General features: G+C 26.8%; 1 protein-coding gene across 1 annotated transcript; it reads right to left on the bottom strand.

Annotated features, from left to right (window-relative positions):
• Positions 1-1169: 1169 nt before the first annotated feature.
• On the bottom strand, positions 1170-5889 carry LOC115718683 (probable fatty acyl-CoA reductase 4). The gene is made up of 10 exons (XM_061109730.1): positions 5668-5889; positions 5429-5532; positions 4290-4492; positions 4109-4209; positions 3394-3622; positions 3128-3292; positions 2535-2616; positions 1975-2244; positions 1589-1719; positions 1170-1501 (listed from the first exon to the last, which is right to left on the bottom strand). Exons 1-10 carry the CDS (start codon positions 5747-5749, stop codon positions 1342-1344), a joined length of 1527 nt encoding a protein of 508 aa, XP_060965713.1. The 5' UTR covers positions 5750-5889; the 3' UTR covers positions 1170-1341.
• Between the last annotated feature and the right edge of the window lie 17515 nt (positions 5890-23404).

The following is a 23404-nucleotide window of genomic DNA, read 5'->3' as shown; positions in this document are numbered from 1 at the left end:
TTTGAAACTTTGAGAGTCTTTGTAACAGCCCAAAACTCCTCCAAATTACCCAATTAATAACATAAATGCCCAATTTATGATTGGTAACATCCAAGGGCTTTATGGTGGTCATTCATGTTCATATGAGAGTGAAAACTCTATAAATAGATGTCATATTGTTCACTTGTATGAGAAGTAGTTGAAACCATTTGTTGTAGTTAGAACCTTGTGAGAATGGGCTCATCCTTAGACACTAGGCTGAGCATATGAGGCTTGATAAATCCTTAAGAGCATTTTTAGAATCTCCCTAAGTGTCCATATGAGGGAGAAAATGACTTTTAGGACAAAAGTCCTTTAGCTTTAGTCAAGCTTTGTGTGTGTTATTCTTCTTCTTCTTTTTCTTTAGCAATCTTGTAATCTTGATGAAATACTTCTATTTTTATTTTGAGTATTTTGATTGTAATCCTCATATTCTCTCTTGTAATGAGAACTTTTCCAACAGAATCATCATTTCAGCCCAATGTGAATGAATAGCCAATAACATGGCATATTGATAAGCCTTTTTATTCACTACAAAAAACTGTTATTTTTAGTGATAATTTTTTAATCATAACATAATTTTTTATAATTAAAAACAAAATGTTACTTGTGACTAAAACATAGTATTTAGTTATAAGTTGTCACTAATTTAGTTTTAGTCATCACAACAAGTGTATTGTGACTAAAAATACATTTAGTCACAATAAATTGTAATTTTTTCGACTAATACTTTTAGCCACAGAGACTTTTTAGACACAACATAGGAACCATAATTTATAATTAGTCACAATTTTTTTAGTTTTAGTCACAAATTTTGTTGTGATTAAAAGTAAAATTTTTTATAGTGATTTTTTTTTGTCATCATCTATTAACTTGTATATAAGATGCTTATTAATTAATTTATATATGTTTACATATTTATTGTAAATAATGAAACGCATATAGTACGTAGCTTCTATATATTTGAGTTTTCATATTTACACTTAAGATTATTATTATATATTATTTCCAAATTATATATATATATAATTATACATTATTAAAAGTAAAACCATGTTACAAAAAACATATTATATATATATATACAATTTTCATTATATAGAATTAAAATAGCCTGAAAAGAAAACCATTATATATATTTGATGGGACTAACTCGAACAGTACACAGATATTATGTATATCGTCTTCAAATAAACAAAGTAATAAAATACAACATAATATTATAGAAATATGGTTTCAATAATATATAAAAATAAACACAATATGATAGTATAGATATATATAGTAGAGTAGTGTTATGATTAAGCTTAATACATATAATAATTATTTGTAATAAACATAGTTTAAGAGGCCAGGAATATGAGTGTTGATCATGTAATCTTCCCAAACAATACACTTTGGATCACAATTTAATAATAATGCTTCATCTTCACTTTCATCCTTTGCATTTTGCCTTAGCCTTTCCAAGTTTAAATCATCAAATCTAAACATAATATATATTTATAAAATAATTAATATATTTGTATATATATAAGAATAAAATTAGGGAAATATATATAATTAAACTTACATGCCATTGAATAGGACATATGGTTTGTAAAGTTGTACCAAATGAATTACTGAATTAATCTTCTTCATGTATTCACTATACTTGTCCTTGCTATCTCCATACCATATTACTCTACTAATTAGGTACCATATCTGTATAAATATAATTAATATTACATTTCTTATTAATAATAATATTTTTTTTTTCATTTTGTTAAATGCATACAATGTTAAGATATAGCAAATCTTTCAAATTCTTGAAAAAATCTAAATATTAATTTTGTTTGTTGAAAATAATTAAATTCAAACTAACTATTACACGTGAGTTTGGTTTGAAAAATTCTAATTATTAAATATTAATTTTGTTTGTCGAAAATATAATATAGAAGAAATTAATTTGTTACTTACCTTCAAAGGTAAGATGAATCGAATAGTGAGGTAGATTTGGAAAGTAGTCAAGGTTTTAAAAAATGTGAGCTTGCCAACTCTGATGGGTTTTTTGTCAATCTTGCTAATCAATGGATTTTCAGTGAAGTAACGAAAGCTCGAGTTGTAAATCTGAGAAATATTTATAGGATTTCGCATTGAAGATCCAACTTGGTAAATAATTCCCGAGTCCTTTTTATCTTGAGCTTGTATGGCCATAAAAACGGCATTCACAACCATGTCAGCTGGGATCTGAGAAAAAAAAAATATTCGAAATAATATTTGAGTATCAATCAACAATAAGATATAATAATCGATTTATACATATATTTTTAATTAGAATATTATTATTATTAGCTATTGCAATTAAACACAAATATTGTTAATTATAAGATAATCATGTTCAATTATTATATTTATGAAATCTCATTTGACTTAACTTAATAGGCAATTAATGATCATGCTTTATTACTTATTTCATGTTTATACTCCAAAGTCTTAATTTAAGAACATAATAAGTTGCTCAAATTAATTGCACTTACCAAATCAAGTATCAACTTGGGATTTCCTAAGAAGCATGTAACTTTTCCTTTGGCATAACCAATAATTACGCTATCAACAGTTCTGAAAATATATATGCCATTATCAATAAAACAAATATGTATTAGACATATATAGTTCATATAGGTTATATGAAACTATATTTAGGAATAACATTACAATATTGATAATGTTACACGTACTAACATCATCAGTATCATCAGAACAACAATACATAATATATAACTTATAGTTTAACTCTTAATCGTAGATAAATATTTAAGTTTAATTTTTTATGGTAACAATACTTAAGTTATATTTCTAAAACTTCATTATGTGTACCTGTCCATTAAATGTCAAGTAAATAGTCATATGACAGTGAAAAAATTATTTAAATATACCAATAAAAAAATGACACTTGAATAATTGATATTTTACGACTATGTACCTACAAAAGTTCCAAATATATATATAACTTAAGTATTAATACCATAAAAAATTAAACTTAATTATTTATATGTAACCGAAAGATAAACTTAAATATTTAAGCTGCAAATTACTCATAGATATATATATATATAGATAAATCTATTACCTCAAACCTTCAATCCAGCCAGAAAATGGTTCTTTATAAGTGCTTGTAATCATAGTTGGGCGTATAATAATGATGGAGAGATCATCTAATTTGGATTGTTCTAAGCACATTTCTCCCATTGCTTTAGTAAACACATATGTATTTGGCCATCCAAATAGCTTTGCCCTAGAAATAATAATGATTAATAAATATATTTTATTAATTATATTATTAAGATAATAATTAATTAATAGAAGAAATTTATGCATATATATTTTAATAATTACCTTTGAATGCCAAATTCTTTCATTGTGGTAGTAATTGTTTGTTGTGAAGCTTGTTGTTGTTGAAGTTGATACAATTTTTGTTGGACAAGTTGTTTTTCCAATTCAAAATCAAGTTTATTATTATTATTATTATTATTATTATTATTGGATGACCTACTTTTCTTTAGTGTTCCTCCAATTTCAAAGGCTCTCTCTTCTATAACTCCTTCTACTTCTCCACACACATAAGCTGAAAATAATACATAAATAAATTATATACTATTAAAGGCCATCAATGTTTGTTCAACACCATTACAAAATATTATATATTAGGTCCTACATATTTAAATTAATAATTATTATAAAAAATTATTAATCATTTACAAAGAGCATTACTTTTAAGCACTAGCTAGTTCATAAAAGATAATTATATTAAGTTATTATATAAGATCTGATATTTAAGTACATCAATAAGAATACTACCCCTAAGACACTAATAATATCTTTTCACATTTGTTTTAAATTTTATATATATTAAGAAATATAATATAACCATGCATTCGCAGCTAATCATCTAGTACTAATTACAAAAACAACACTAATACCTAATAATAATTAATTAGCTCCCTCTATAAATTTAGATACTTGCATATTTTTTTTATTTAATGTAAAAGATACATATATAGAGCTAGCATACATTAATAATAGAAAAATTAATAATAATAATAATAATTACCGGTAGAGATATGAAGAAGAGTGATTTTTTTACGACATTTCTTGGCAAAGTTCAAGATGTGAACCACTCCCATTGTATTAATTGACAATGAATAGTCATATCTGTCATATATATATTATATTAATTAACACAATTAATTATAATATATTAATGTATATAAAGAGTAAAATAATATTAATACCTTTCATAAAAATCGGTTGTTGCTGCAGAATTGATAATAATGTCTAAATTGTCCCAAATTTGATGCCTTAAATGAATATCTTCAATTCTGAGGTCTTCAAATGAAATGTCTCCACCAATTGCTTCTAATTTTTGCTCTATAAATTCATCAAAATCTTTCCCTCTTTCTTCCCTTAAAACCCTAAACACTTCTTTTTCTATAACCTATAGAAAAAATAAAAATAAAAATAAAATACAAGTTTAATTATCATCAACTTATTATCTAACAAAAAGTTTACTTGCATTACGAATGGGTTCTTTTAGCAAATCGTATACGAGTTGTATATTGTATTAAATAATAAATAATATTAAGTTTAGATAAAATTTTATATTGTATTAATTATATTATGATTATAAATTTTAATATAATGTAGCTCGTATTATTTCATACATAACGAATAATTCGTATTAGCTTGTATTATAATATTTAGAAAGTGTCTGGATTTAGAGATCGGGGTTGATAGACCCACACTCAGACCCGAACCCCTGACCTAGACTCAGACTCAGACCCCAGACCCCCGAATCTTGTATTAGCTTGTATTATAATATAGCATTTAATTTGGCTACAATACTATGTGTTAGTTTATTATTAGTATAAATGTGCTGTGAAAAAAATAAAACAATTGTAGTAAATCTGTGAAAAAAATATATTTAGTAAATTATAAAATAAATTTACATTAATAGCTAAATACATATAATTAAATTTACTAGTTTTTTTTTAATATAATTTAAGTGTAATGTAATAATATTCATAATAAGATGAATATTTTGTAAAAATAGCTTTTATAAAAAAAATTATAAGTTAAAATAACTTTATTTAATAAATTTTTATGGTTGCCGAAATGATTATAAATTATATTGTGCGACCATAAATGACTATTATAATCGTAAAACGACTATAAATTTACATTGTGCATCTATATGGTCGCATAGAGTAAATTAATTGAGATTATTTTACAAATTTTAGTATTTAAAATAGTTAGTTTAATCAAATTACTTTAATAAGACACAAAAAATTAATTAAAATTTTCAATGTTTTTCCTTAATTTAATACCAAACAAGCAAAACATAAATTATAAGATAAATAACTAAATAATATACCTCGTTATGCATACGATGTCTTGCAGAGTTAGTATCAGAAGTCCTTAAAAGAAGATAAATCTTCTTCACATTTGGCGAAACTCTTAGTATTTTCTCCACCAAAACTATAAATATATATAAATTTAAGAAATTTAAGTTGCAAAGAAAGAATTTTTCTCAAAAACAAAAATAAATAACACATGCAATAATAGTTTATTTTAAAAAAAAAAACATATAATGTAATTATTTGTTGTACTTACGTTTTGCAAGAAATCCAGCTGCTCCAGTCACTAAAATTGTCTTATTCTCTAAAAATCTCATATTATTATTTTGGATTTCCATTGAGAAATTAAGAGAATATATAATTGTGTTGTGAATACCTCTCTATGTTGTTGTTGTATATATACATAACACAATGCTCTATTTATACAATTAATTTATTATAAGTTGTTATATATATATTAATTAATTTGTGGCCCTATATACTCCTCAACTACTTAAAAGATTTCTATGTTTGCACATGCTTCTTAGTTTAATGAATAGAGAGAAAAGTCTCATTATATATATATATTGATAGGTAGGGATGAATAGATAATACATTAGAATATTAAATATACATACTTTTGGTGAATAAGAAAGGGTTATATTTCAATGAGTCAAAACAATATTTCCAAATTAGAGAAAAAATGAGTATGTTTGACTGTTTGGTATGAAATTGTAATTTTGTGGCCCATAATGTGGTTAATTGGGCATTCGCCAACAATATTAACGGTATGGTAGAAATATCTACTATTCCGACTGCTATCCTTTGTAATGACCACGAGGTCTAAACGTTTTATTTATTTATCTAACTCTTTTTATTTATTTATAAACGTTTTTATTTATTTGAACTTTTTTTTAATATATATTTACGGTTTGGGTTTCTAAAATAGTTGTAATAGGGGTTTCTATACGATATTTTTTTGCAATTTAGATTGCAGTGGTAGTTGTAATAGGGGTTTCTATTTAGAATTTCGTAAAAATAAAAAAAAATAAAAAAAGAACTATTTTGAAGTATAAAAATGAGAAAACCTCAAATAATTAAAAGGGATAGGAACAGGAAGAGCATCCCCACTTATTACCCATCTCGTATTCATCTCTACAATATTTACTAAATTTGGTAAAAAAATAAACAAATAATATATTTACTATTATTCAATGTACAATATAATATTTTATGTTGCAAATTATAACAAAAAAAAATAAAATATCTCATCAATAAATTAAATTGTTTAAAAAATTATTAATATCAAGATGGTGATTAAAAATTATTCTATATTAAAGTTTATCATTAATGATCAATAGAAAAATGTATTGAAAAAAATTATATTTATTGTGTATTAAATTACAATTTTTAACACGTGTCAAAAATTTAACTAAATAAATAAAGGCTACCAAGTCAAATGTGAAACCCTTTACGTATGAAGATTTGCTACTTCACTATATATTACTTCCACTCCACCCATAACTTTCCAATGAAGACCAATATCCAACAAAATAATTGATGTTTTGCTAAAAGAACAAAACAAAACAAACAAAATAATGTTACTTTTGTTGTTGAAATTGGATAAATATTATTTTAAATTATGTGATTTATAAAAATTATATTAATTAGACTTTCTATTTCGTAAAATAATAAATTAGACTTAAAATGATACAAAATAGTATTCTCTTCACGAGTTATTTTTTTTTTGTCAAAATAAAACTTAATAATAATCTAATATAGAGGTATTGTGACAAAATTGATTATATTTTTTGTATCTGTTTGTATTAAAAATTATCTTCAAGCTGGTTATATTAAAACAAAATTGTTAAACATTAAGCTCGAGTTACCATTTTGGAAATACATGTCTAATTTGTCATTTAATAAAATAAAAAGTCTATTATTCGGCAACTTTTTCAAAACAAAATATCAAAAATAGCATTAACCCTTAAAAATATAGAAAACAATAATAAACAATTTATATTATAAAAAATATCTATTTTAACCAATTACATATAATTTTTTTTTATTTTTGAGAATATATAAATCTATATTATTTATGATCATAATTATATTTGTATGATTAAACTAACAATAAATCTATATTGGGGGTATGGGTTTATGTTCCTTTATCCATTTTAATTAAGTTCTTCTAGCCAAACAAGCTTGGAGAATTTTTGAAGATCCAAGTACACTACCGACCAAAGTACTGAAAGCATGATACTCTCGAGATTGAGATTTTCTCAATGCCGAAAAAGAAGTCATGCCCTCTCTCACTTGGCAAAGTATTTGTGATAGAAAATAACTATTGGTTAAGGATCTTTGCTAGAAAATGGCAAAAAGTTTGGATGTGGGGGATACTACCTCTTCATCGAGTTCTCCTCGTAAGGGGTGGAATAGGTTTTGGTCATTGAATTTTCCTAAAAAAATAAAAAAAAAATTGCTTGAAAAGTTATTAATGAAGCTATCCCTACTGTTGTCAATCTCGTGCATAGAAAAATTGCCACTTCTGCAGCATAGAAAAAGTTTACTTGCATTACAAGCAAGTAATGATTTATTTAAATGTGATGGAGCAAAAGAAGTATGGAATCAAACTCAGTATTAAGTGTCTTTACAAAATATCAGCAACCTTAGTGGTCACGATATATATCTACTCAAATATATATAGCAGCTTCTCATAACGATTTTATATTATCCTGAAGGAGCAATTGTTCAGGATTATTTTAGCTAGAGATCGATGTCATTGCTGCATTTTCAAAGTCAATTTGAGATTGCTATTCATTAAAGGAGATGGAGGCTACTATATATAATGATTTACAGTATAAAATGGGCTCTTTCAAATCGGTTGGACATGCATTTTATTGAAACTAACTCTCTCTTAGTCGCTAATGTTGTAAACAAATTATCTTCTACTTGTTTTGTAACTCGTTTCTATATGATTTGGTAGACAATATTTCCATCCATTTATTTTATTTCCTTAGAGCAGTAGTATTTCATGTTAAGCGAAATCCCAATCAAGCCGCTCAAGGTTTAGCTAAGTTTGCTCTTCGATTGGATAAAGATTATTCTTAGTTAGGGGAAATACCTTTCCCAATCTATTATGTTGTTGTAATATAATAACAGTTTTTTACAAAAAAAAAAAAAAAATCATACATCAATTTTGTCCACATTAATAAGGGATAGTTTCATAAATACAGAAAAACAATCAAAAAAAATTATAATATACAGTCGTATAGATTTTAAATATTTTTATAGTTTTTAAGATTTGATTAACAAAAATACGATTTTTTGATATATTTTTATGTTGTACTTTTATTATTTTGTTGTTGTTTTTTTTTATTATTTATATATCTAATTTTTTATGTTATTTTGATGTTGTTTTCTGTTACTTTCATTGGATTTTCTTTTTGTTTTCTTGTGTTTTTATAGAATACCGTAAAAATCTCTACAATGTAAAGTAACTGGTATTAGCCCCAAAAAGTAAAAGTAAAAGAAAAAATCAAACAAATGATTAATCCTAAACAAATGATATGGAGGTACATAATCAAACTGGCTTATAATAGTCTTGTTCCTAAGCAAAATTCGATGCAGTGGTATGGTGAAGTTTAGGGTCATTTATTACTTTAAAATAGGCATGTCAAAAAGATCTATTTAGTTGGAGCGGGTTGGAGCTCCAATCCGACGGATCACTTTTGATTCGAAATATTCGGATACTTATTCGCTCTGCCCCACCTAATTTTTTTTGGATTGGATCTGATCTAATCTGGTTTCAATATATTTAAAAAAAAAAAAAAAAAAAAAAAACCTTAATTCAAGACTCGAACCCCAGACCCAAATCCCTTGGAACTGAGACCTGGAATTGGATCGGACTTGCGCAGGATCCAAATCTGGACCTATTATAAACTCGGAACCAGACCCGGACCAATACCCAGGACAAGACTTGAACCTAAACCCAGGACAAGACTTGAACCTAAACCCAGGACAAGACCTAGACCTAGGACTAGACTGGGACTTTGACCCGGACCCGAACTCGAACCCAGGACCAGACCCGAACTCGGACCCAGACCTAGACTCAGAACCCAGGACTCAGACCCAAACTCGGACCCAGACCTGTACCCAAAACTAGACCCGAGACCTAGACCTAAGACCCAGATCCAGAACCAGACCTGGACCCAGACTCGAACCCGGTCCTAGACTTGGACATGAACCCAAGACCCGAACTGTAATATCCAGATTAAAATAGTATTTAATTTTTTTTTTTTTTTGGATATTGATTGAGCGAGGATAATTATCTTGTTTCTTTGTGTTGTTAGTGAGTTGATATTATTGCTTAGAGTAGTTGTACCAATTTTCTAGAGAGAGTTAAAGTTGTATTAACTACGAAAGTAAAATATTATGGTATTTTTACAGAGTAAGTAATCGTTTAATTAAAGCCCAATATGAAGGTCCATTAGGATTTTATAATATATTTAGTGAGTTTAATTAATTAATGTTAAAAATTCGTAGGTTTGGATAAATTCGCAGGACTAAAAACTGTTTTACTAAAATGATCATATCTGGAGTTCTAGAGCTCGGATTGAGGTGATTTCAGTGGCGTTGGAAAGATAATTCAGAGATCTATCAATTATGTAGAAATAGATTTATCGTAATTTTAACTTTATTGGGGTCAAAATTAAGCTACAAAGTGACGACCTGTTAAGTTTAGTATAGAAACCCTAAGTTTTAAAATTTAAATTTAAAACTTATATCTAACAAATAAGATTTTTATTTAATTATTCTATTTAGAGTTAAATTAGCATCAGATTATAGGGGTTATTTTATTATTTTCTTTTATAGATTTAATTAGATTATAAAACCTAAATCTATCACATTCTTGATACGTAATATGCAGAGTCTCTAACCCTAAGAAAAATAAAACTCAATCTCAATCTCTTTCTTTCAACCTCGAATACAATTCTTAGTATATGACACTCATAAAATCCTATATCCTACAAGTTATCCATCTCGCTACCTATCAAAGATTTATAATTTTCCTTCTTGTTTCATTCTCTTCGCCAAACAACACTCATGATTTTCATCAACATAACATTGAGATCATCATCACCATTCTAATAATTTGAGATTTCAAGATCTAGCACTGATTAAGAAGAGTCATCAAGAGGTAAGAGAGTTCTTCCACTTATTGTTGTGAACTTTTAGGTTAAACTATGAAATCTCGTTTTTATTTTTTTCTGAAAATTATTGTCTTAGTAAAATAGTCATATCTCTCTCAATATTGATCCGTTTCCAGCGATTTTTGTATCGTTAGAAAGCTTATTCGATGATCTAAAATTTTTATGAAGAAACTATTCACCAGTTTGGTGATATTCTATGTCGAAAATTATCATCTTTCTGATGTTGTTGTAAATCGTTTTTTTTCATATTCCCAGAAAAAGTACTTTCACTTAAAATACCATAACTCTCTCAATTCTTGTTCATTTTTAATGATCTATATATGGTTTCAAAGCTTATTCAATTTTCCATAAGTTTCATGAAGAAACATTTCGTGAATTCGGAGTTATACTATGTCGAAAAGTTAGTTTCCTTCTGTATCATGTAATTCGTTTCTTGAATCTTGTTCTTCCAAAACTGTTTTGGTAAAATTATAATATCTCTTTGAATATAATTCCAATTTCAGAGATTTTGGTATCATTGGAAAGGGAATTTAATTTCCTAAAACTTTCATGAAGATGTTATCTTCTAGTTCTGAACCTTTAAATGCAAAAAGTTTGTATTTTTGCTAAGTCGTATAATTCGTTACTCCATATTCCTTCTCAGAAATAGTTTCAGTAAAATAATCATAACTCTCTCAGTTTTAATCCATTTTTAATGATCTTTATATCGTTGGAAAGATAATGGAATTTCCTATAATTTTTATGAAGACAACGTTTACTGAATTAGTGTAGTTGTTGGTCAAAAATAGTAATCTTTCTGCTGTACTGTAAGAGTACGAATTTTAATATTAGGGCCTTGACCCATGTCTTATTATAGGTAGTAGTGACGAGATAACAACTCTTAAGCAGCGGGATTTGAGGTAAGGAAATTAGATAGTTTTGTATGTGTTTATCTGCATAAATTTAATCTTTATGTATTGAAATATGACTTATGATTTGTTTTTATGAATATGTATATGGTACTGAGAATGTGTGGTATGGACACAATATGAGTTTGTGAATTGATACATAGATTATGGTTGTATGACTTGTATATGTTGTATGTTGTATTTGTATGTTTCAGGTTGTGTGTTGTATGATGTATTTGTATGTTGCATGTTATATGTTGTATGTTGTATGCTAACGTCTCAGGTAAAGTGGGGGACCATGGTGGGGTATGATACGGGATAAGGCCGTTGAATGTAGAGATACCCTACCCTGCATTTTACTGAGTCGTGTATGAGATTGTTATGGTGGGTATGATACAACTGTTGAATATAGAGATACCCTATCCTATAACAATGGTAGGGCTGCATAGGCCCATGTTATTATATGGACAGATTAGGCCCAGGATATTGTAGGGTCAGGCTAGGCCCGGGTTATGTAAGTAATGGCTATGATATGCCAATGTTGTGATAATGTTATTATTATTTATAGTATTGATATGATTATGTTATGAGTAGTGATACTGGAGTTATGATCTCTGTATATGTGTACGGTGTGAACAAATAGTATAGACTTGTATGATAAAGGTTTCCATATATATGTACAGTTATTTGGTTATAGTTATAAAAGAGCATGTATGATATTGCTAAAACTTAATAAATACATTAATGGTATGTGTGATATTATATGGTATTGTTTGATAAGCATTTCTTTACTGAGCTTTTAGCTCACCCCCCTTACTTTCCCCCTACAGGTATTAGACAGGGAAGTATGTATAGTGAGCAGGGTCAGTTCTGGTACGTATACTGTGAGCGGCTACGGGCGGACAAACGATCTAGAACGCCGGTGGTGCCTTAGTTTTATTTTAAGCAGTTGATAAATCTAACACAGTGGAAATACATTATTTAAAATTATTTACTTACTGTATCTTGTTTTACAAATGAAGGATCCTTCTCTGTTGCATTTTGATTTTTTTAAAATCCACTGTTGTGTTTAAATTATTTTTTTTTTTTATCTTTTCAAATTATGCATGAAAATAGTATTTTTGTAAAATAAGGCAAAATATTGGGGCGTTACACGAACCCGAACCCAAAATCAGACTTAAGACCCAAGACCCGGACCCTAACTCAGACTCGGACTCAGACCCACGACTCAGGACTCGGGACCCAAACTCGACCCACACCCGAACCCAGATCCCGACCTTGGCCCGGACTCGGACTTGAATCTAGGCCCATAATCGAGACTCGGACCCGGACCTAAACTCGGACCCAAACCTATGACCCGGGACCTGGACCGAGGATCGAGAATTTGAGACCCAGGACTTGGACCTGGGACCCAAACCTGGACCCGGACCCAGACCTGGATGCGTGAGTTAGAAGCAAAGACAACTATACATCTATTCTTTAATTGCCATTATAATAGGAAGTGCATGGAAACATATTAGAACTTAGAATTAGCATAAGCTTTTTTTCATTCGCAATCATAGTAATATTAGAAGGATCAACTTGAGCATTCATTTGACATTGATACAAAAAAAATAAACTTAAAATATATAGTTACAAGTCAAAAAGACAATTTATGAGTATAATATAAATGCCAAAACCGCGATGGGAGCCCCCTGTGTCAACACGGTTAAAGTCAATATAGATATATCTGTATTTTATTTGAACAGAAACTTTTTAGGTTTGGTTGGTTATAGGCTAGAAATTATGATAGAAGAGTGATGTAGGCAAATGCGTATTGCATCAAGAGACTATTGAACCTACTATTGCAGAAACAATAATTGGTCTCAAAGAAGTATTGAGCTCGGTGTGTTAGAATCAGATTGTCAAGTGCTTGTCAATGCTATTTACAGTAAATTCACAATGTCATCTCCTTTTGATTTACTTGTTGTTGTTGATTGTAAGTTACTTCTTAATGATTTAAGGCATGTTTCTCTTCATTTTGTTAAACAATCTGGGAGTAAGATCGTCAATCTTTTGGCTAGGCATGCTTGTTACGCTCAAATTGTAGATATATAGCAATCAACATTAGATTAGGTACAAACACTATAGAAAAAAACTACTTTTAGTGACAATATAAATTTTTTTAGGACTAAATATGACTTTTAGTTACAATAAAAAATTATTTGTGATTAAAACATATTATTTAAATACAAACTATCACTAATTTAGTTTTAGTCACAGTAAGTATTGTGATTATAAATATATTTAGTCACAATAAATTATATTTTTGTGACTAATATCTTTAGTCACGGACAATATATAAATGATAATCTATTATTGGTCATAACTTTTTTAATTTTAATCACATATTTTATTGTGAATAAAGTAATACTTTTTGTAATAAAAATTAATCTGAAAGTGTATACACCATTGACTCAATGTGAGTGTTCATACTAAAAAGAAATAAAAATATTGTAATGGATGAAATAATATCACCCACACTAAAAATAAATTGACTACAAGATAAAAATAGAATTTACTTTATTTTTTCAAAGTAATACGTATTAATATAATAAAGGTTAATTGGGGCAAAACTTTCAATAAATTTATTTTACTTACACTTAACTCTCAAAATTTAAATTTTTGCGGCAAAATCCCCAATACTCGTTTTTTGTTAGCAATTTAATATTTCCGTTCATTTTAAGTGTTAAGTGCTATGTTGAACTGTTCACGTGTACATGTACGTGGACATAATGTACACATGGTAAAATTTTATTGGTACATGTAAAAAATTTATTTAAAAAAATAAAATAAAATTAATTTGAAATAAAAAAAAACTGTAAATAAAAAAGCTAATTTTTCTTTTTTTTTTTCCTTTCTTTCTTTTTTTTCTTTCTCCTCTCTCTCTCTCTCTCTCTCTCTCTCTCTCTCTCTCTCTCTCTCTCTCTCTCTCTCTCTCTCTCTCTCTCTCTCTCTCTCTCTCTCTCTCTCCCTCTTAGTCCCGATTTAGGGTTTTCGAAACCCTTGGGCAGCCACCACGGGCCACCTCGGTGGTTCCCAACCACCCCCAAGCTCTTGTGACCTCGTCTCTCTCTTTCAGTCCCGATCTAAAATTTTCAAAAACATTGGGCACCAACCTCGATGGTTCTCCGACAACCCCTAGGCTGCCTCAACGGTTCTCTCCCCCTCAGTGCTCTCGTAAGTCCTCTCCTCTCCTCATTTCTCTTATCATATATTGTGGCAAAATATTGTTTCATTTTTCCAGATCTAGGTGGAGAGGGAGGCGATTTGTAGATTTTCACCATCCTATTTTGGTTTAAGAAATTATATATTGTTGTTTTGTAATTTGCATTTTTTTCTGTTTCAGGTGAGCTTTGATTGGGTTTCTGTGATGGTGGTTTTGGTTTGGTGATGGTGGTTTCTGCGGGAGAGAGAGATTTAGGGGAGAGAGAGAGAGAGAGAGAGAGAGAGAGAGATTTACAGGGGAGAGAGAGAGCTGTAAATAAAAAAAAAAACTGAGAAGAAAAAAAGAAAGAAAAAGATTATTTTTTTTTATTTACAATTTTTTATTTCAATTAATTTTATTTGAATTTTTTAATTTTTTTAAATAATTTTTTACGTGGACCAATAAAATTATGCCATGTATACATTGTGTCCACGTAGATGCACACATGGACAGTCCAATATAGCACTTAACACCAAAAATAGACAGAAATGTAAAATTACTAACAGAACACGAGCATTGGGGGTTTTTGCTGCCCAAATTTGAGTTTTGGGGGTTAAGTACAAGCAAAGTGAAACTATTGGGGGTTCTGCCGCAATTAACCCATATAATAAATATATAAACATAATATTAGAGAAATATGAAATATGGTATTTCAAATAAAGAATGATAGAAATATGGCTTTTTGAACACCATAAAAAAATAGGAAAAATGATAATTTCAAAAAAAAATTACAAAAATACGATATGTACAGAATTTTTAATATTTTTTTTTACAGTTTTTAGATTTTATTTACATAAAATACGGACTTTTATGTATTTTTATATTATCCTCTTGTTATTTTGTTGTTGATTTTTTGTTATTTGTATATTATTTTTTATGTTGTTTTCATGTTATTTTGATGTTGTTTTCTAATTACTTTTATGTAGTATTTTTGTTTTTTATTTTTTTGTATTTTTATAGAATACCGTAAAAATGTAAATAAATAATTTTGAATGTAAAAATATAAAGATTTTATAAAATTAGTGTTTTATGTAATTATCCCAAAATATAAAGATAACATATTTTCAAAAAAAAAAAATTTAAAAAACCATACTTTGAGTATAATTTCCACCATAAATTACAATTTTTGTCAGTCTTAGTTGGGCCCCACACAACTTTTAATAATTAATTGGGCTTCTCTATTGGGTTTCCAACCCATTTATTTATAACATAAAATGTGGTATGTTATGCAAAAATATATAAATTTCATCTAAAAAGTAATGATGTGTGGCTTTTTATTTTCCATTATTTATTTATTTATCTACTTATTTCATTAGAAAACCTTCTTTGGATGAAAAACTTTAAAATGGGTGGCCACTAATTCTTTTTTCTTCTAGATTTTTTTTATTTTATAGTTTTTTTTTATTCTTTTCTTTATTTTCTTTGATTCGTGGTCTATTTGTTTTGTTGAAAAAAATAGTTTTTGTTTCCGTTTTTATTGTCTGAAAATAACAACATTTTATTTTGGAATTTTTATTTACACCCCATAAAATAATGAATACACTTTATTATTAAAAAAATTTAAACTAAAATAATTTTTAAAAATTACTTTTAATATTTTTTTAAAATTATTTCTTCACATTATTTTATGTTAATTTTAAACTTATTTTGATTTTATTTTCATAATTTTCTAACTCATGCATATATTTCTTTTTAAGAAATTTCATATAATTTTTTATTTTAGTTTTTTTTATAATATTTAAAATATAATTTATTTTTATTCAATAGCTGTATTTTCTAAGAATATGAATTGGAAGAAAAAAGTTTTAAAAAAAAAATCAGTACAATTAAAAATATAAATTTTCTATAAAATAAAAATTATTAAAATGGGGTGTCTTTAAAAATTTTTAGGGTTAAATAAAATTTTTCTTTAATTTTTTATTTTTAGAAAAGGCTTTCTACAAATTGGCAATAAATACATTACTGGACTTGAATAAGTAATTTGGGCTTCTTTATTGGGCCTTCAATCCACATTCTTAACATAACCATAATATGGTACATATATTGTGTAAACTATATACATATAAATATTTAGAGGAAATTTTAAATTTAGTGGGTTTTTATATTTTTTGTGCAAATATATATTTTTTTAAAAATATATATATTTTATGGGAAAAAAAATTACATTACAATTTTACCTCTTTCTTTTGCAAACCTACACATCTATCTCCAAAGAACACAATCTATTATGTTTAAAATTATTTCTTGGTTATATATGTGAGGGTGTGAGGATAATTGGAGACAATACTCATAAAAAGAGGTATATTTAAATTAAATTTTATTTAGAGGTAAAGCATATGCAAATAAGTGATACAAATATAAAATATAGCTCACTTTATCAAAAGTGTACTCCAATAGTGTACCAAATTGTGATGCAAATATCTCAATAAAAAATAATCTAAATTTAGATCACAGTATATATAGCATGATGCAAAATTTACATCACAATATAAATACTATGAGTTTATATTTACCATTATACCATTTTTAATATTTTATTATTAATGTTTAGTTAGCATGTTCATTTGCATAAATGACTTTTATAATTATTATTATGTAATTATTAACTTTATATTTACTTTTGTATAATTATTATTTTATATTTTTAATAAATTATTAAATGAGATATTAAATTTTGCATCATTATTTATTATTATGCATTTAGGCATAATAGTAAAAATTGATACAAAAATATCACAAAATTATTATTTGTACTAAATATAGATCAACTTGTGTATCTCTTATTAGAAATGATCTTAGGGTAATCAGATAAGTAACCAGTTACTATAAAAAAGGTAACTTATATTATTTTTCCCATATTTTTTTTAAATTTTTCTAAAAAGTTTCTTACTTGTTAAAAATTTGAAATATATTATTTCTCATAACACAACAAAGAAAGGAAAAAAAAAAGGTACATTTTTAGGTTTCTAGATCTATTTATTATAATTTTAAATCTTTAAATTTGCTAAAAAAATATTTAATTCCAATCTTGAAATTATCAGAATTTTTTTCTAGTTTGCTAGAAATACTTTAAATCACAATTTTTTTCTTTCAATTCCAATCAACAAAGAGATATTATTTTTTTTTGAAAAGGAAACCTCAGTTCGATTAAATTACCAAAATAAACTGGGATTCACAGGGGGTAATCCCTCCCCTTGACAGTTTAAAGAACCACTTTTGGAGTGTCTAGCACTCTTAGCAAGTTCATCAACAAGAGTCTAAAAGTTGGAGTGTCTAGCACTCCAACTTTTAGACTCTTGTTCAAAGTGTAGTGTTGTTTTTATTGGAAGAAAGACAAAGAGATATTATTTTTGGTCCAATGTTCGGACCATGCTATATAAATTATATATATAGCTTGTAGGAAGGCTAGGACCATGAGATTTTTTTTTAAGCAAGGTGAGGACCATAGTTAAATATATAATAACCTTTTTTAAAACGTGTTATAAATTGATTTTTTTAAAGTTATACATATATAATAAATATATTTGTTGGGATATGATTTTGTCTCGTTATTGTACTTTCACGGATTGTAATCCGTGATGTACGGCAGCCGTCAGATGAGGGAGTTATTTGATCTGACGGCTGAGATTGATCTAGGGGTAATTAGGGTTAAAAAGTAGAAACGTACCCTAACACTCATTTAATGTACCCTGAGACCCATCTAATGTACCACAAAATACAATCCGTGAAAGTACATCACAGGACAAAATCATATCCCTATATTTGTTATCCTAATTTTTGTACAGGATGATGTGATATTTATTTAGGTGACGTAAAGATAATTTTATAACTTGGATTGGCAGTTCGCTCCATGATATACCATCTAGAGTGATTATTTATTACTTTTAAATAATTGATTTTAAGAAGAAACTAAAAATATCCGGACAAAATATGCTATACCATCCGACCAGCAGTAAGTTCGTGTACACCGACCATAATAAATGCGAATACATTACCTTAGGAGATGCTTTTCATAAATCTTCAAATATTCAAATCACGATTACTTCTGTAATTTTATGGGATAGATTCGCACTAACAAGAAATAAAAGGAAACTGACCAATTTTTTTTATTTGTTTAAAGAAAGTAATCAAGTTTTCTATTTTAATTTTTATTAGCTTTTGGAAACATACCTGATGTAATTTTCTTTTATAAATAGTGAAGTAGATATTCCACTATTCAGAGATCCAAAATTATTTTTTCAAGAGAACACTTAATTAAGCTGCTAAAATCGTTATAAGAGTATTATAAGAGTTTTCAATAAAGATCAAGAATTTCTTGTTTCTTTTCTCACAATACAAGTAAAAGAGGAGTAGACTATTACTACTATAATGAGGTTGAACCTCTGTATAATAATTTTTGTGTTCTATTTGCTTAATCATTATTATCAATCGTTTCTAATCGCTTTAATTTGATTCATTGTCGTTAACTAAAAATAAGATCAACAATATTATTAATTAAGAAGTGAAGGCCACTTATATAACATTTTCTATTATATCACTACAAGAAATGTTATTTTGTCAGCGCAGTTTGCTACTGTGCTGGTAATAGTTACCAGCGGATCTCGCAAACTGTGCTGGCAAAAAAGTCAAAATTTTACCAATGCACATTTGCAGTGACAAAATCTAACTTTTACTAGCATATTTACGCGATGAGAAAAATTATTTTTTCTAACACTTTTCATTTAGCACTGGCAAAAGTTCTAATATCAATATTGATTTGCTAACTTTTTTTTGCTAACACACTAAAAGTAGATTTTATTTGGCTAACACAATACCAAACTATGTAATAATAATAATAATACTACGTTGGACTTAAAATTAATATACACTATGTACAATAATGTGTGGTTTTTTTAATAATAATATTTAAGTGTAGAGATGCTAATTTTGTTTTGCTCATTATTTAGCTAAGATGAGTTTTAATACTAAAGTATCTTCTAGATGAAAATGGGGATATTAATCTAATGCTCGTGATCTCCTTAAGAGTGACTTACCTATTCTATGTGTTGGTGGTTAATATAATTTTCTTTCAAAATAATAATAATAATAATAATAATAATAATAATAATAATAATAATAATAATTTGAAATGTACTTTTTGGGTAGCAATTAAAAAAGTTATTATTTTCTGATTTAATTAATTAAAAAATTAAAGAAAGTAGTAATATTACAAAAAAAAAAAAACACCGAACAAGGCAGCGCAAATTATTTATTTATTTTGAAAATAAATCCAAAAGCCATAATTAATAATATATTAAGAATAATAATGTCTAAAGTTGAATCGAAATAAAAAAGTTGAGCATGCTATAGCCCACTCTTTGCCCTAATAATTAATTAATTAATTAATTAGTCAAATAAAAAACAAAACTTTCTCACATTTTCATTATAAAATTCGGCTGCATGCATGCCTTAAATTTCACATTCTTAATATATATATATATATTCAAAATAATTTTATGTGTAATATTAAAGTTTTTTCAACTAATATTAATATTGATTCGATTAAGACCTATTAATATTTTAACCACGTAATTTTTTTTGTTTTATTCTTTATTATTTTTTTTTTAAGTTTTATTTGTTTATAATCGGTTTTTAAAAAATTTAGTAAACAATATATATTAAAAAAAATTGTAGGTAGAAATAATAATCTCACATATATTTATATAAAAAAGTAATTAAGTATTGCATGTTACAAGTAATAACAAATTTTAAGATGAGTTCAAAAAAAAAAGGTAACAAATTTTAAAATACTATTATATATTCTTTGAGTAATTTAAAATAGGAAACATCAATATTCAAACAACAAAATCATTCTAGTGCTTGTTTTGAGATAATTAATTTACTGATTACTATAAATTAGGTCACAAAATTATTAATTAATTACTAGCTCCTACGTACCACACAAATTATGACCCTTAGAAGATTTAAGAAAAGAAGAGATAAATAGTTTTGCCAAATTAATAAAAGCTTCAATTAATAATAAATTTAATATTCATATTTTTGTCGGCCATATGATGTTGACTATCTATATATAGTGTAGATTTTAATGTAACTTAAATGGTGTATAAATATATATATATATATAAATATATATATATATTAAAAATAATACAAAAACATTATAGCAAAATAATAGTAAGTGGCATGTTTTAGGTGAGAAAAATAAGTTATTTTAAGATCATTAATTAATTACACATATTTTCATCATTATTTTTTTTTTAAATTTATAGAATCTTTAGTAACAAATATTTACATGGAATATTGATTTATTTATTTATTTATTTTTTAAATTGGACATGCTTTTTTTAAGTAAAATATTTGAAAATGAGATAAAAATATTTAGTTAATTAGTGTAGATTGGTGCAATTATAACAATATGACACATCAACCATATTAGTATTTTCTTTAGATGGAAAATTTTAATGAGTAATAAAATTTAAAAAACATGATTTAGTAATTGTAATAGTTCGGGAAGAAAAATTCTAAATAACGTCTTTTATTAATTTCACTTATACAACCAATATTGATCTATGAGTTGTAAAAACTTTGTTATCATGAGGAAGCATGTATGTTTAATTCATTAGTTAATAACTTTTTTTTAGTTATTTACTTATAACATTTAATCTCATTTATTTATAATTTTATTAGTCTATTCATTACTTATTGGTTTATAATAATGATAGTAATTATTAAATAACTCATTTTACATATTTATAAATTAATAAAAAAATTATCCACTTACTAAAAATATTAAAATATATATTGATTATAATTAAAAAAAAATGTTTTTTCTTATGGTAATTATTAGAAATAACTTCTTAATAATTATACTAACTTATTATGAATAAAATTATACTTTTCTCTCAGCAGAAAAATTAGACATATTTTCTATCACTATTTAGTAATAATAATATTTACATGAAAATGATATATTTTTTCTTTTTTAAAAAAAAATTACACATGCATTTTATTTTTGTGAGTAAAATATTTAAAATTGTGATAATAATTAAATTAAAAATTGATTAATTAATGCATGTAATGTGTGGTGTAGAAAAATAAGACCAATAATATTGACGTTAAAAGAACTCATGGGCAAACAATTAATATACAAAAAAAAAAAAAATTCATTAATTATTTAATTTAATTTAAATAATTAATTTGGTCCAAACTCTATCTATACATAAGTTAAACCCTAGCTACCTAGTTTATGTAATGGTCCAAACTCTATTATTATTAAGATAAATTTCCTGCCAAACTCTGTTTGATTTTTTTTATATATTTTACTCTTTTTTTTTTTAGCAAAATCTCTTTAATTACAGTTCTGTTTGTTAATTTATTGTTTGGTCCATTTTGTCCAGTTAAATACTTATGTGGTCGATCCTAGTCACCCAATTATCTTATATGACAAATTTAATATCACATGACAAACTAAAAAAATTAATATCATTAAAAAAAATTAACAAATTTATATAAAAAAAAAAAAAAAACTGTAACAATTTTTTTCTTCTTCTTCCCAAATTGGGTGCCACGTGGATAAAATTTTCGATGTAAGATAATTGGGTGATTAGGATCAATCACACATCAGCATTTAATTGGGCAAAATGGACAGAACAATAAATATGTTGACGGAACGGCACTTAAGGTGATTTTGCCACAAAAAAAGGAAAAGTAAAGTGTACAAAAAATCAAACATATAGGAGTTTGACGGCAAATTTTGCTACTATTAATTATTAATGGGGAATTACCATGTATACTGCTTTTTTTTATTATTATTTTTATATATTTTTTTTTTTCATTTTTATAAAAGTTGTTTCCATTTTGAAGTTATGTTGTTTTCATTTCGAGATTATACTGTTTCCATTTTATAAAAATTATTTCTATTTTGAGGTAATGTTGTTTCTATTTCAAGATTATGCTATTTTTATTTTTATAAATAAATAAAAAGTCAATTATAAATGTAACGCCCTAATACCTAGGTACGCTACAGTGACTTTCTAATAATTACAGTGCACACCTTTGCTAATCAAAAGATTTTTTCAAAAATCGTGATAAATTATGTGACAATCAGTAATCTCGTGATCCGTCAGAAAAATACCGGTAAATCTGTGCAATCTCACATCGCATGGAAAAAGTCAAGTGGGATGATTCTGAGACTGTGTAGGTATGGGACTACACAGTTGAAGAGGACTTAAATGGATTGATTGGTACTACCTGTATCAATAAGGTGCATCTTGTTTTTCGGTAGCCCATCACGAAAGATTTTCACGGTTAAGCGTGCTTGACCTGGGGTAATTTTAGGATGGGTGACCCCAGGGAAGTTTTTCCAAGAAGCGTGTGAGTGAGGACAAGCACACTGAAAACACTCGTGTTGGTTTGTAGGGCTAGTCGTCAGCCCATGAAGCAGCCAGAGTGACGTACTCGTGTATAAGAGCCATCATTCCTTGGGTGTAAAGGCCCAATAAAAACTTGAAGCGGGGACGTTACAAATCAAAAGTTTCTAGAGCATACCTAGGCTTAAGCTACCTTAAATCTTTGCTGATGAAATCTCAAAAAACTTGATGAGATTGGGCTGATTTTTCTAGTTTTTGCTAGGGTCGAAAGTGAGAAGGAGAATTTCAAGAGATAGTT

Source organism: Cannabis sativa, chromosome 2, assembly GCF_029168945.1.
Source record: "Cannabis sativa cultivar Pink pepper isolate KNU-18-1 chromosome 2, ASM2916894v1, whole genome shotgun sequence".
In the NCBI taxonomy this organism is placed as follows: domain Eukaryota; kingdom Viridiplantae; phylum Streptophyta; class Magnoliopsida; order Rosales; family Cannabaceae; genus Cannabis; species Cannabis sativa.
Note: the sequence above shows the minus strand (reverse complement) of the source record. Positions and strands in the feature narration are given on the sequence as shown.

Bases quoted from the DNA above. Each gene is read 5' to 3' on its own strand.
- LOC115718683 (XM_061109730.1), bottom strand. From the start codon at position 5,749: ATGGAAATCCAAAATAATAATATGAGATTTTTAGAGAATAAGACAATT. The intron at 4,210-4,289 runs GTATTAATATTA...TATATATGACAG, and splicing joins ACAACCGATTTTTATGAAAG to ATATGACTATTCATTGTCAA. The intron at 1,502-1,588 runs GTAAGTTTAATT...TATTATGTTTAG, and splicing joins TATGTCCTATTCAATGGCAT to ATTTGATGATTTAAACTTGG.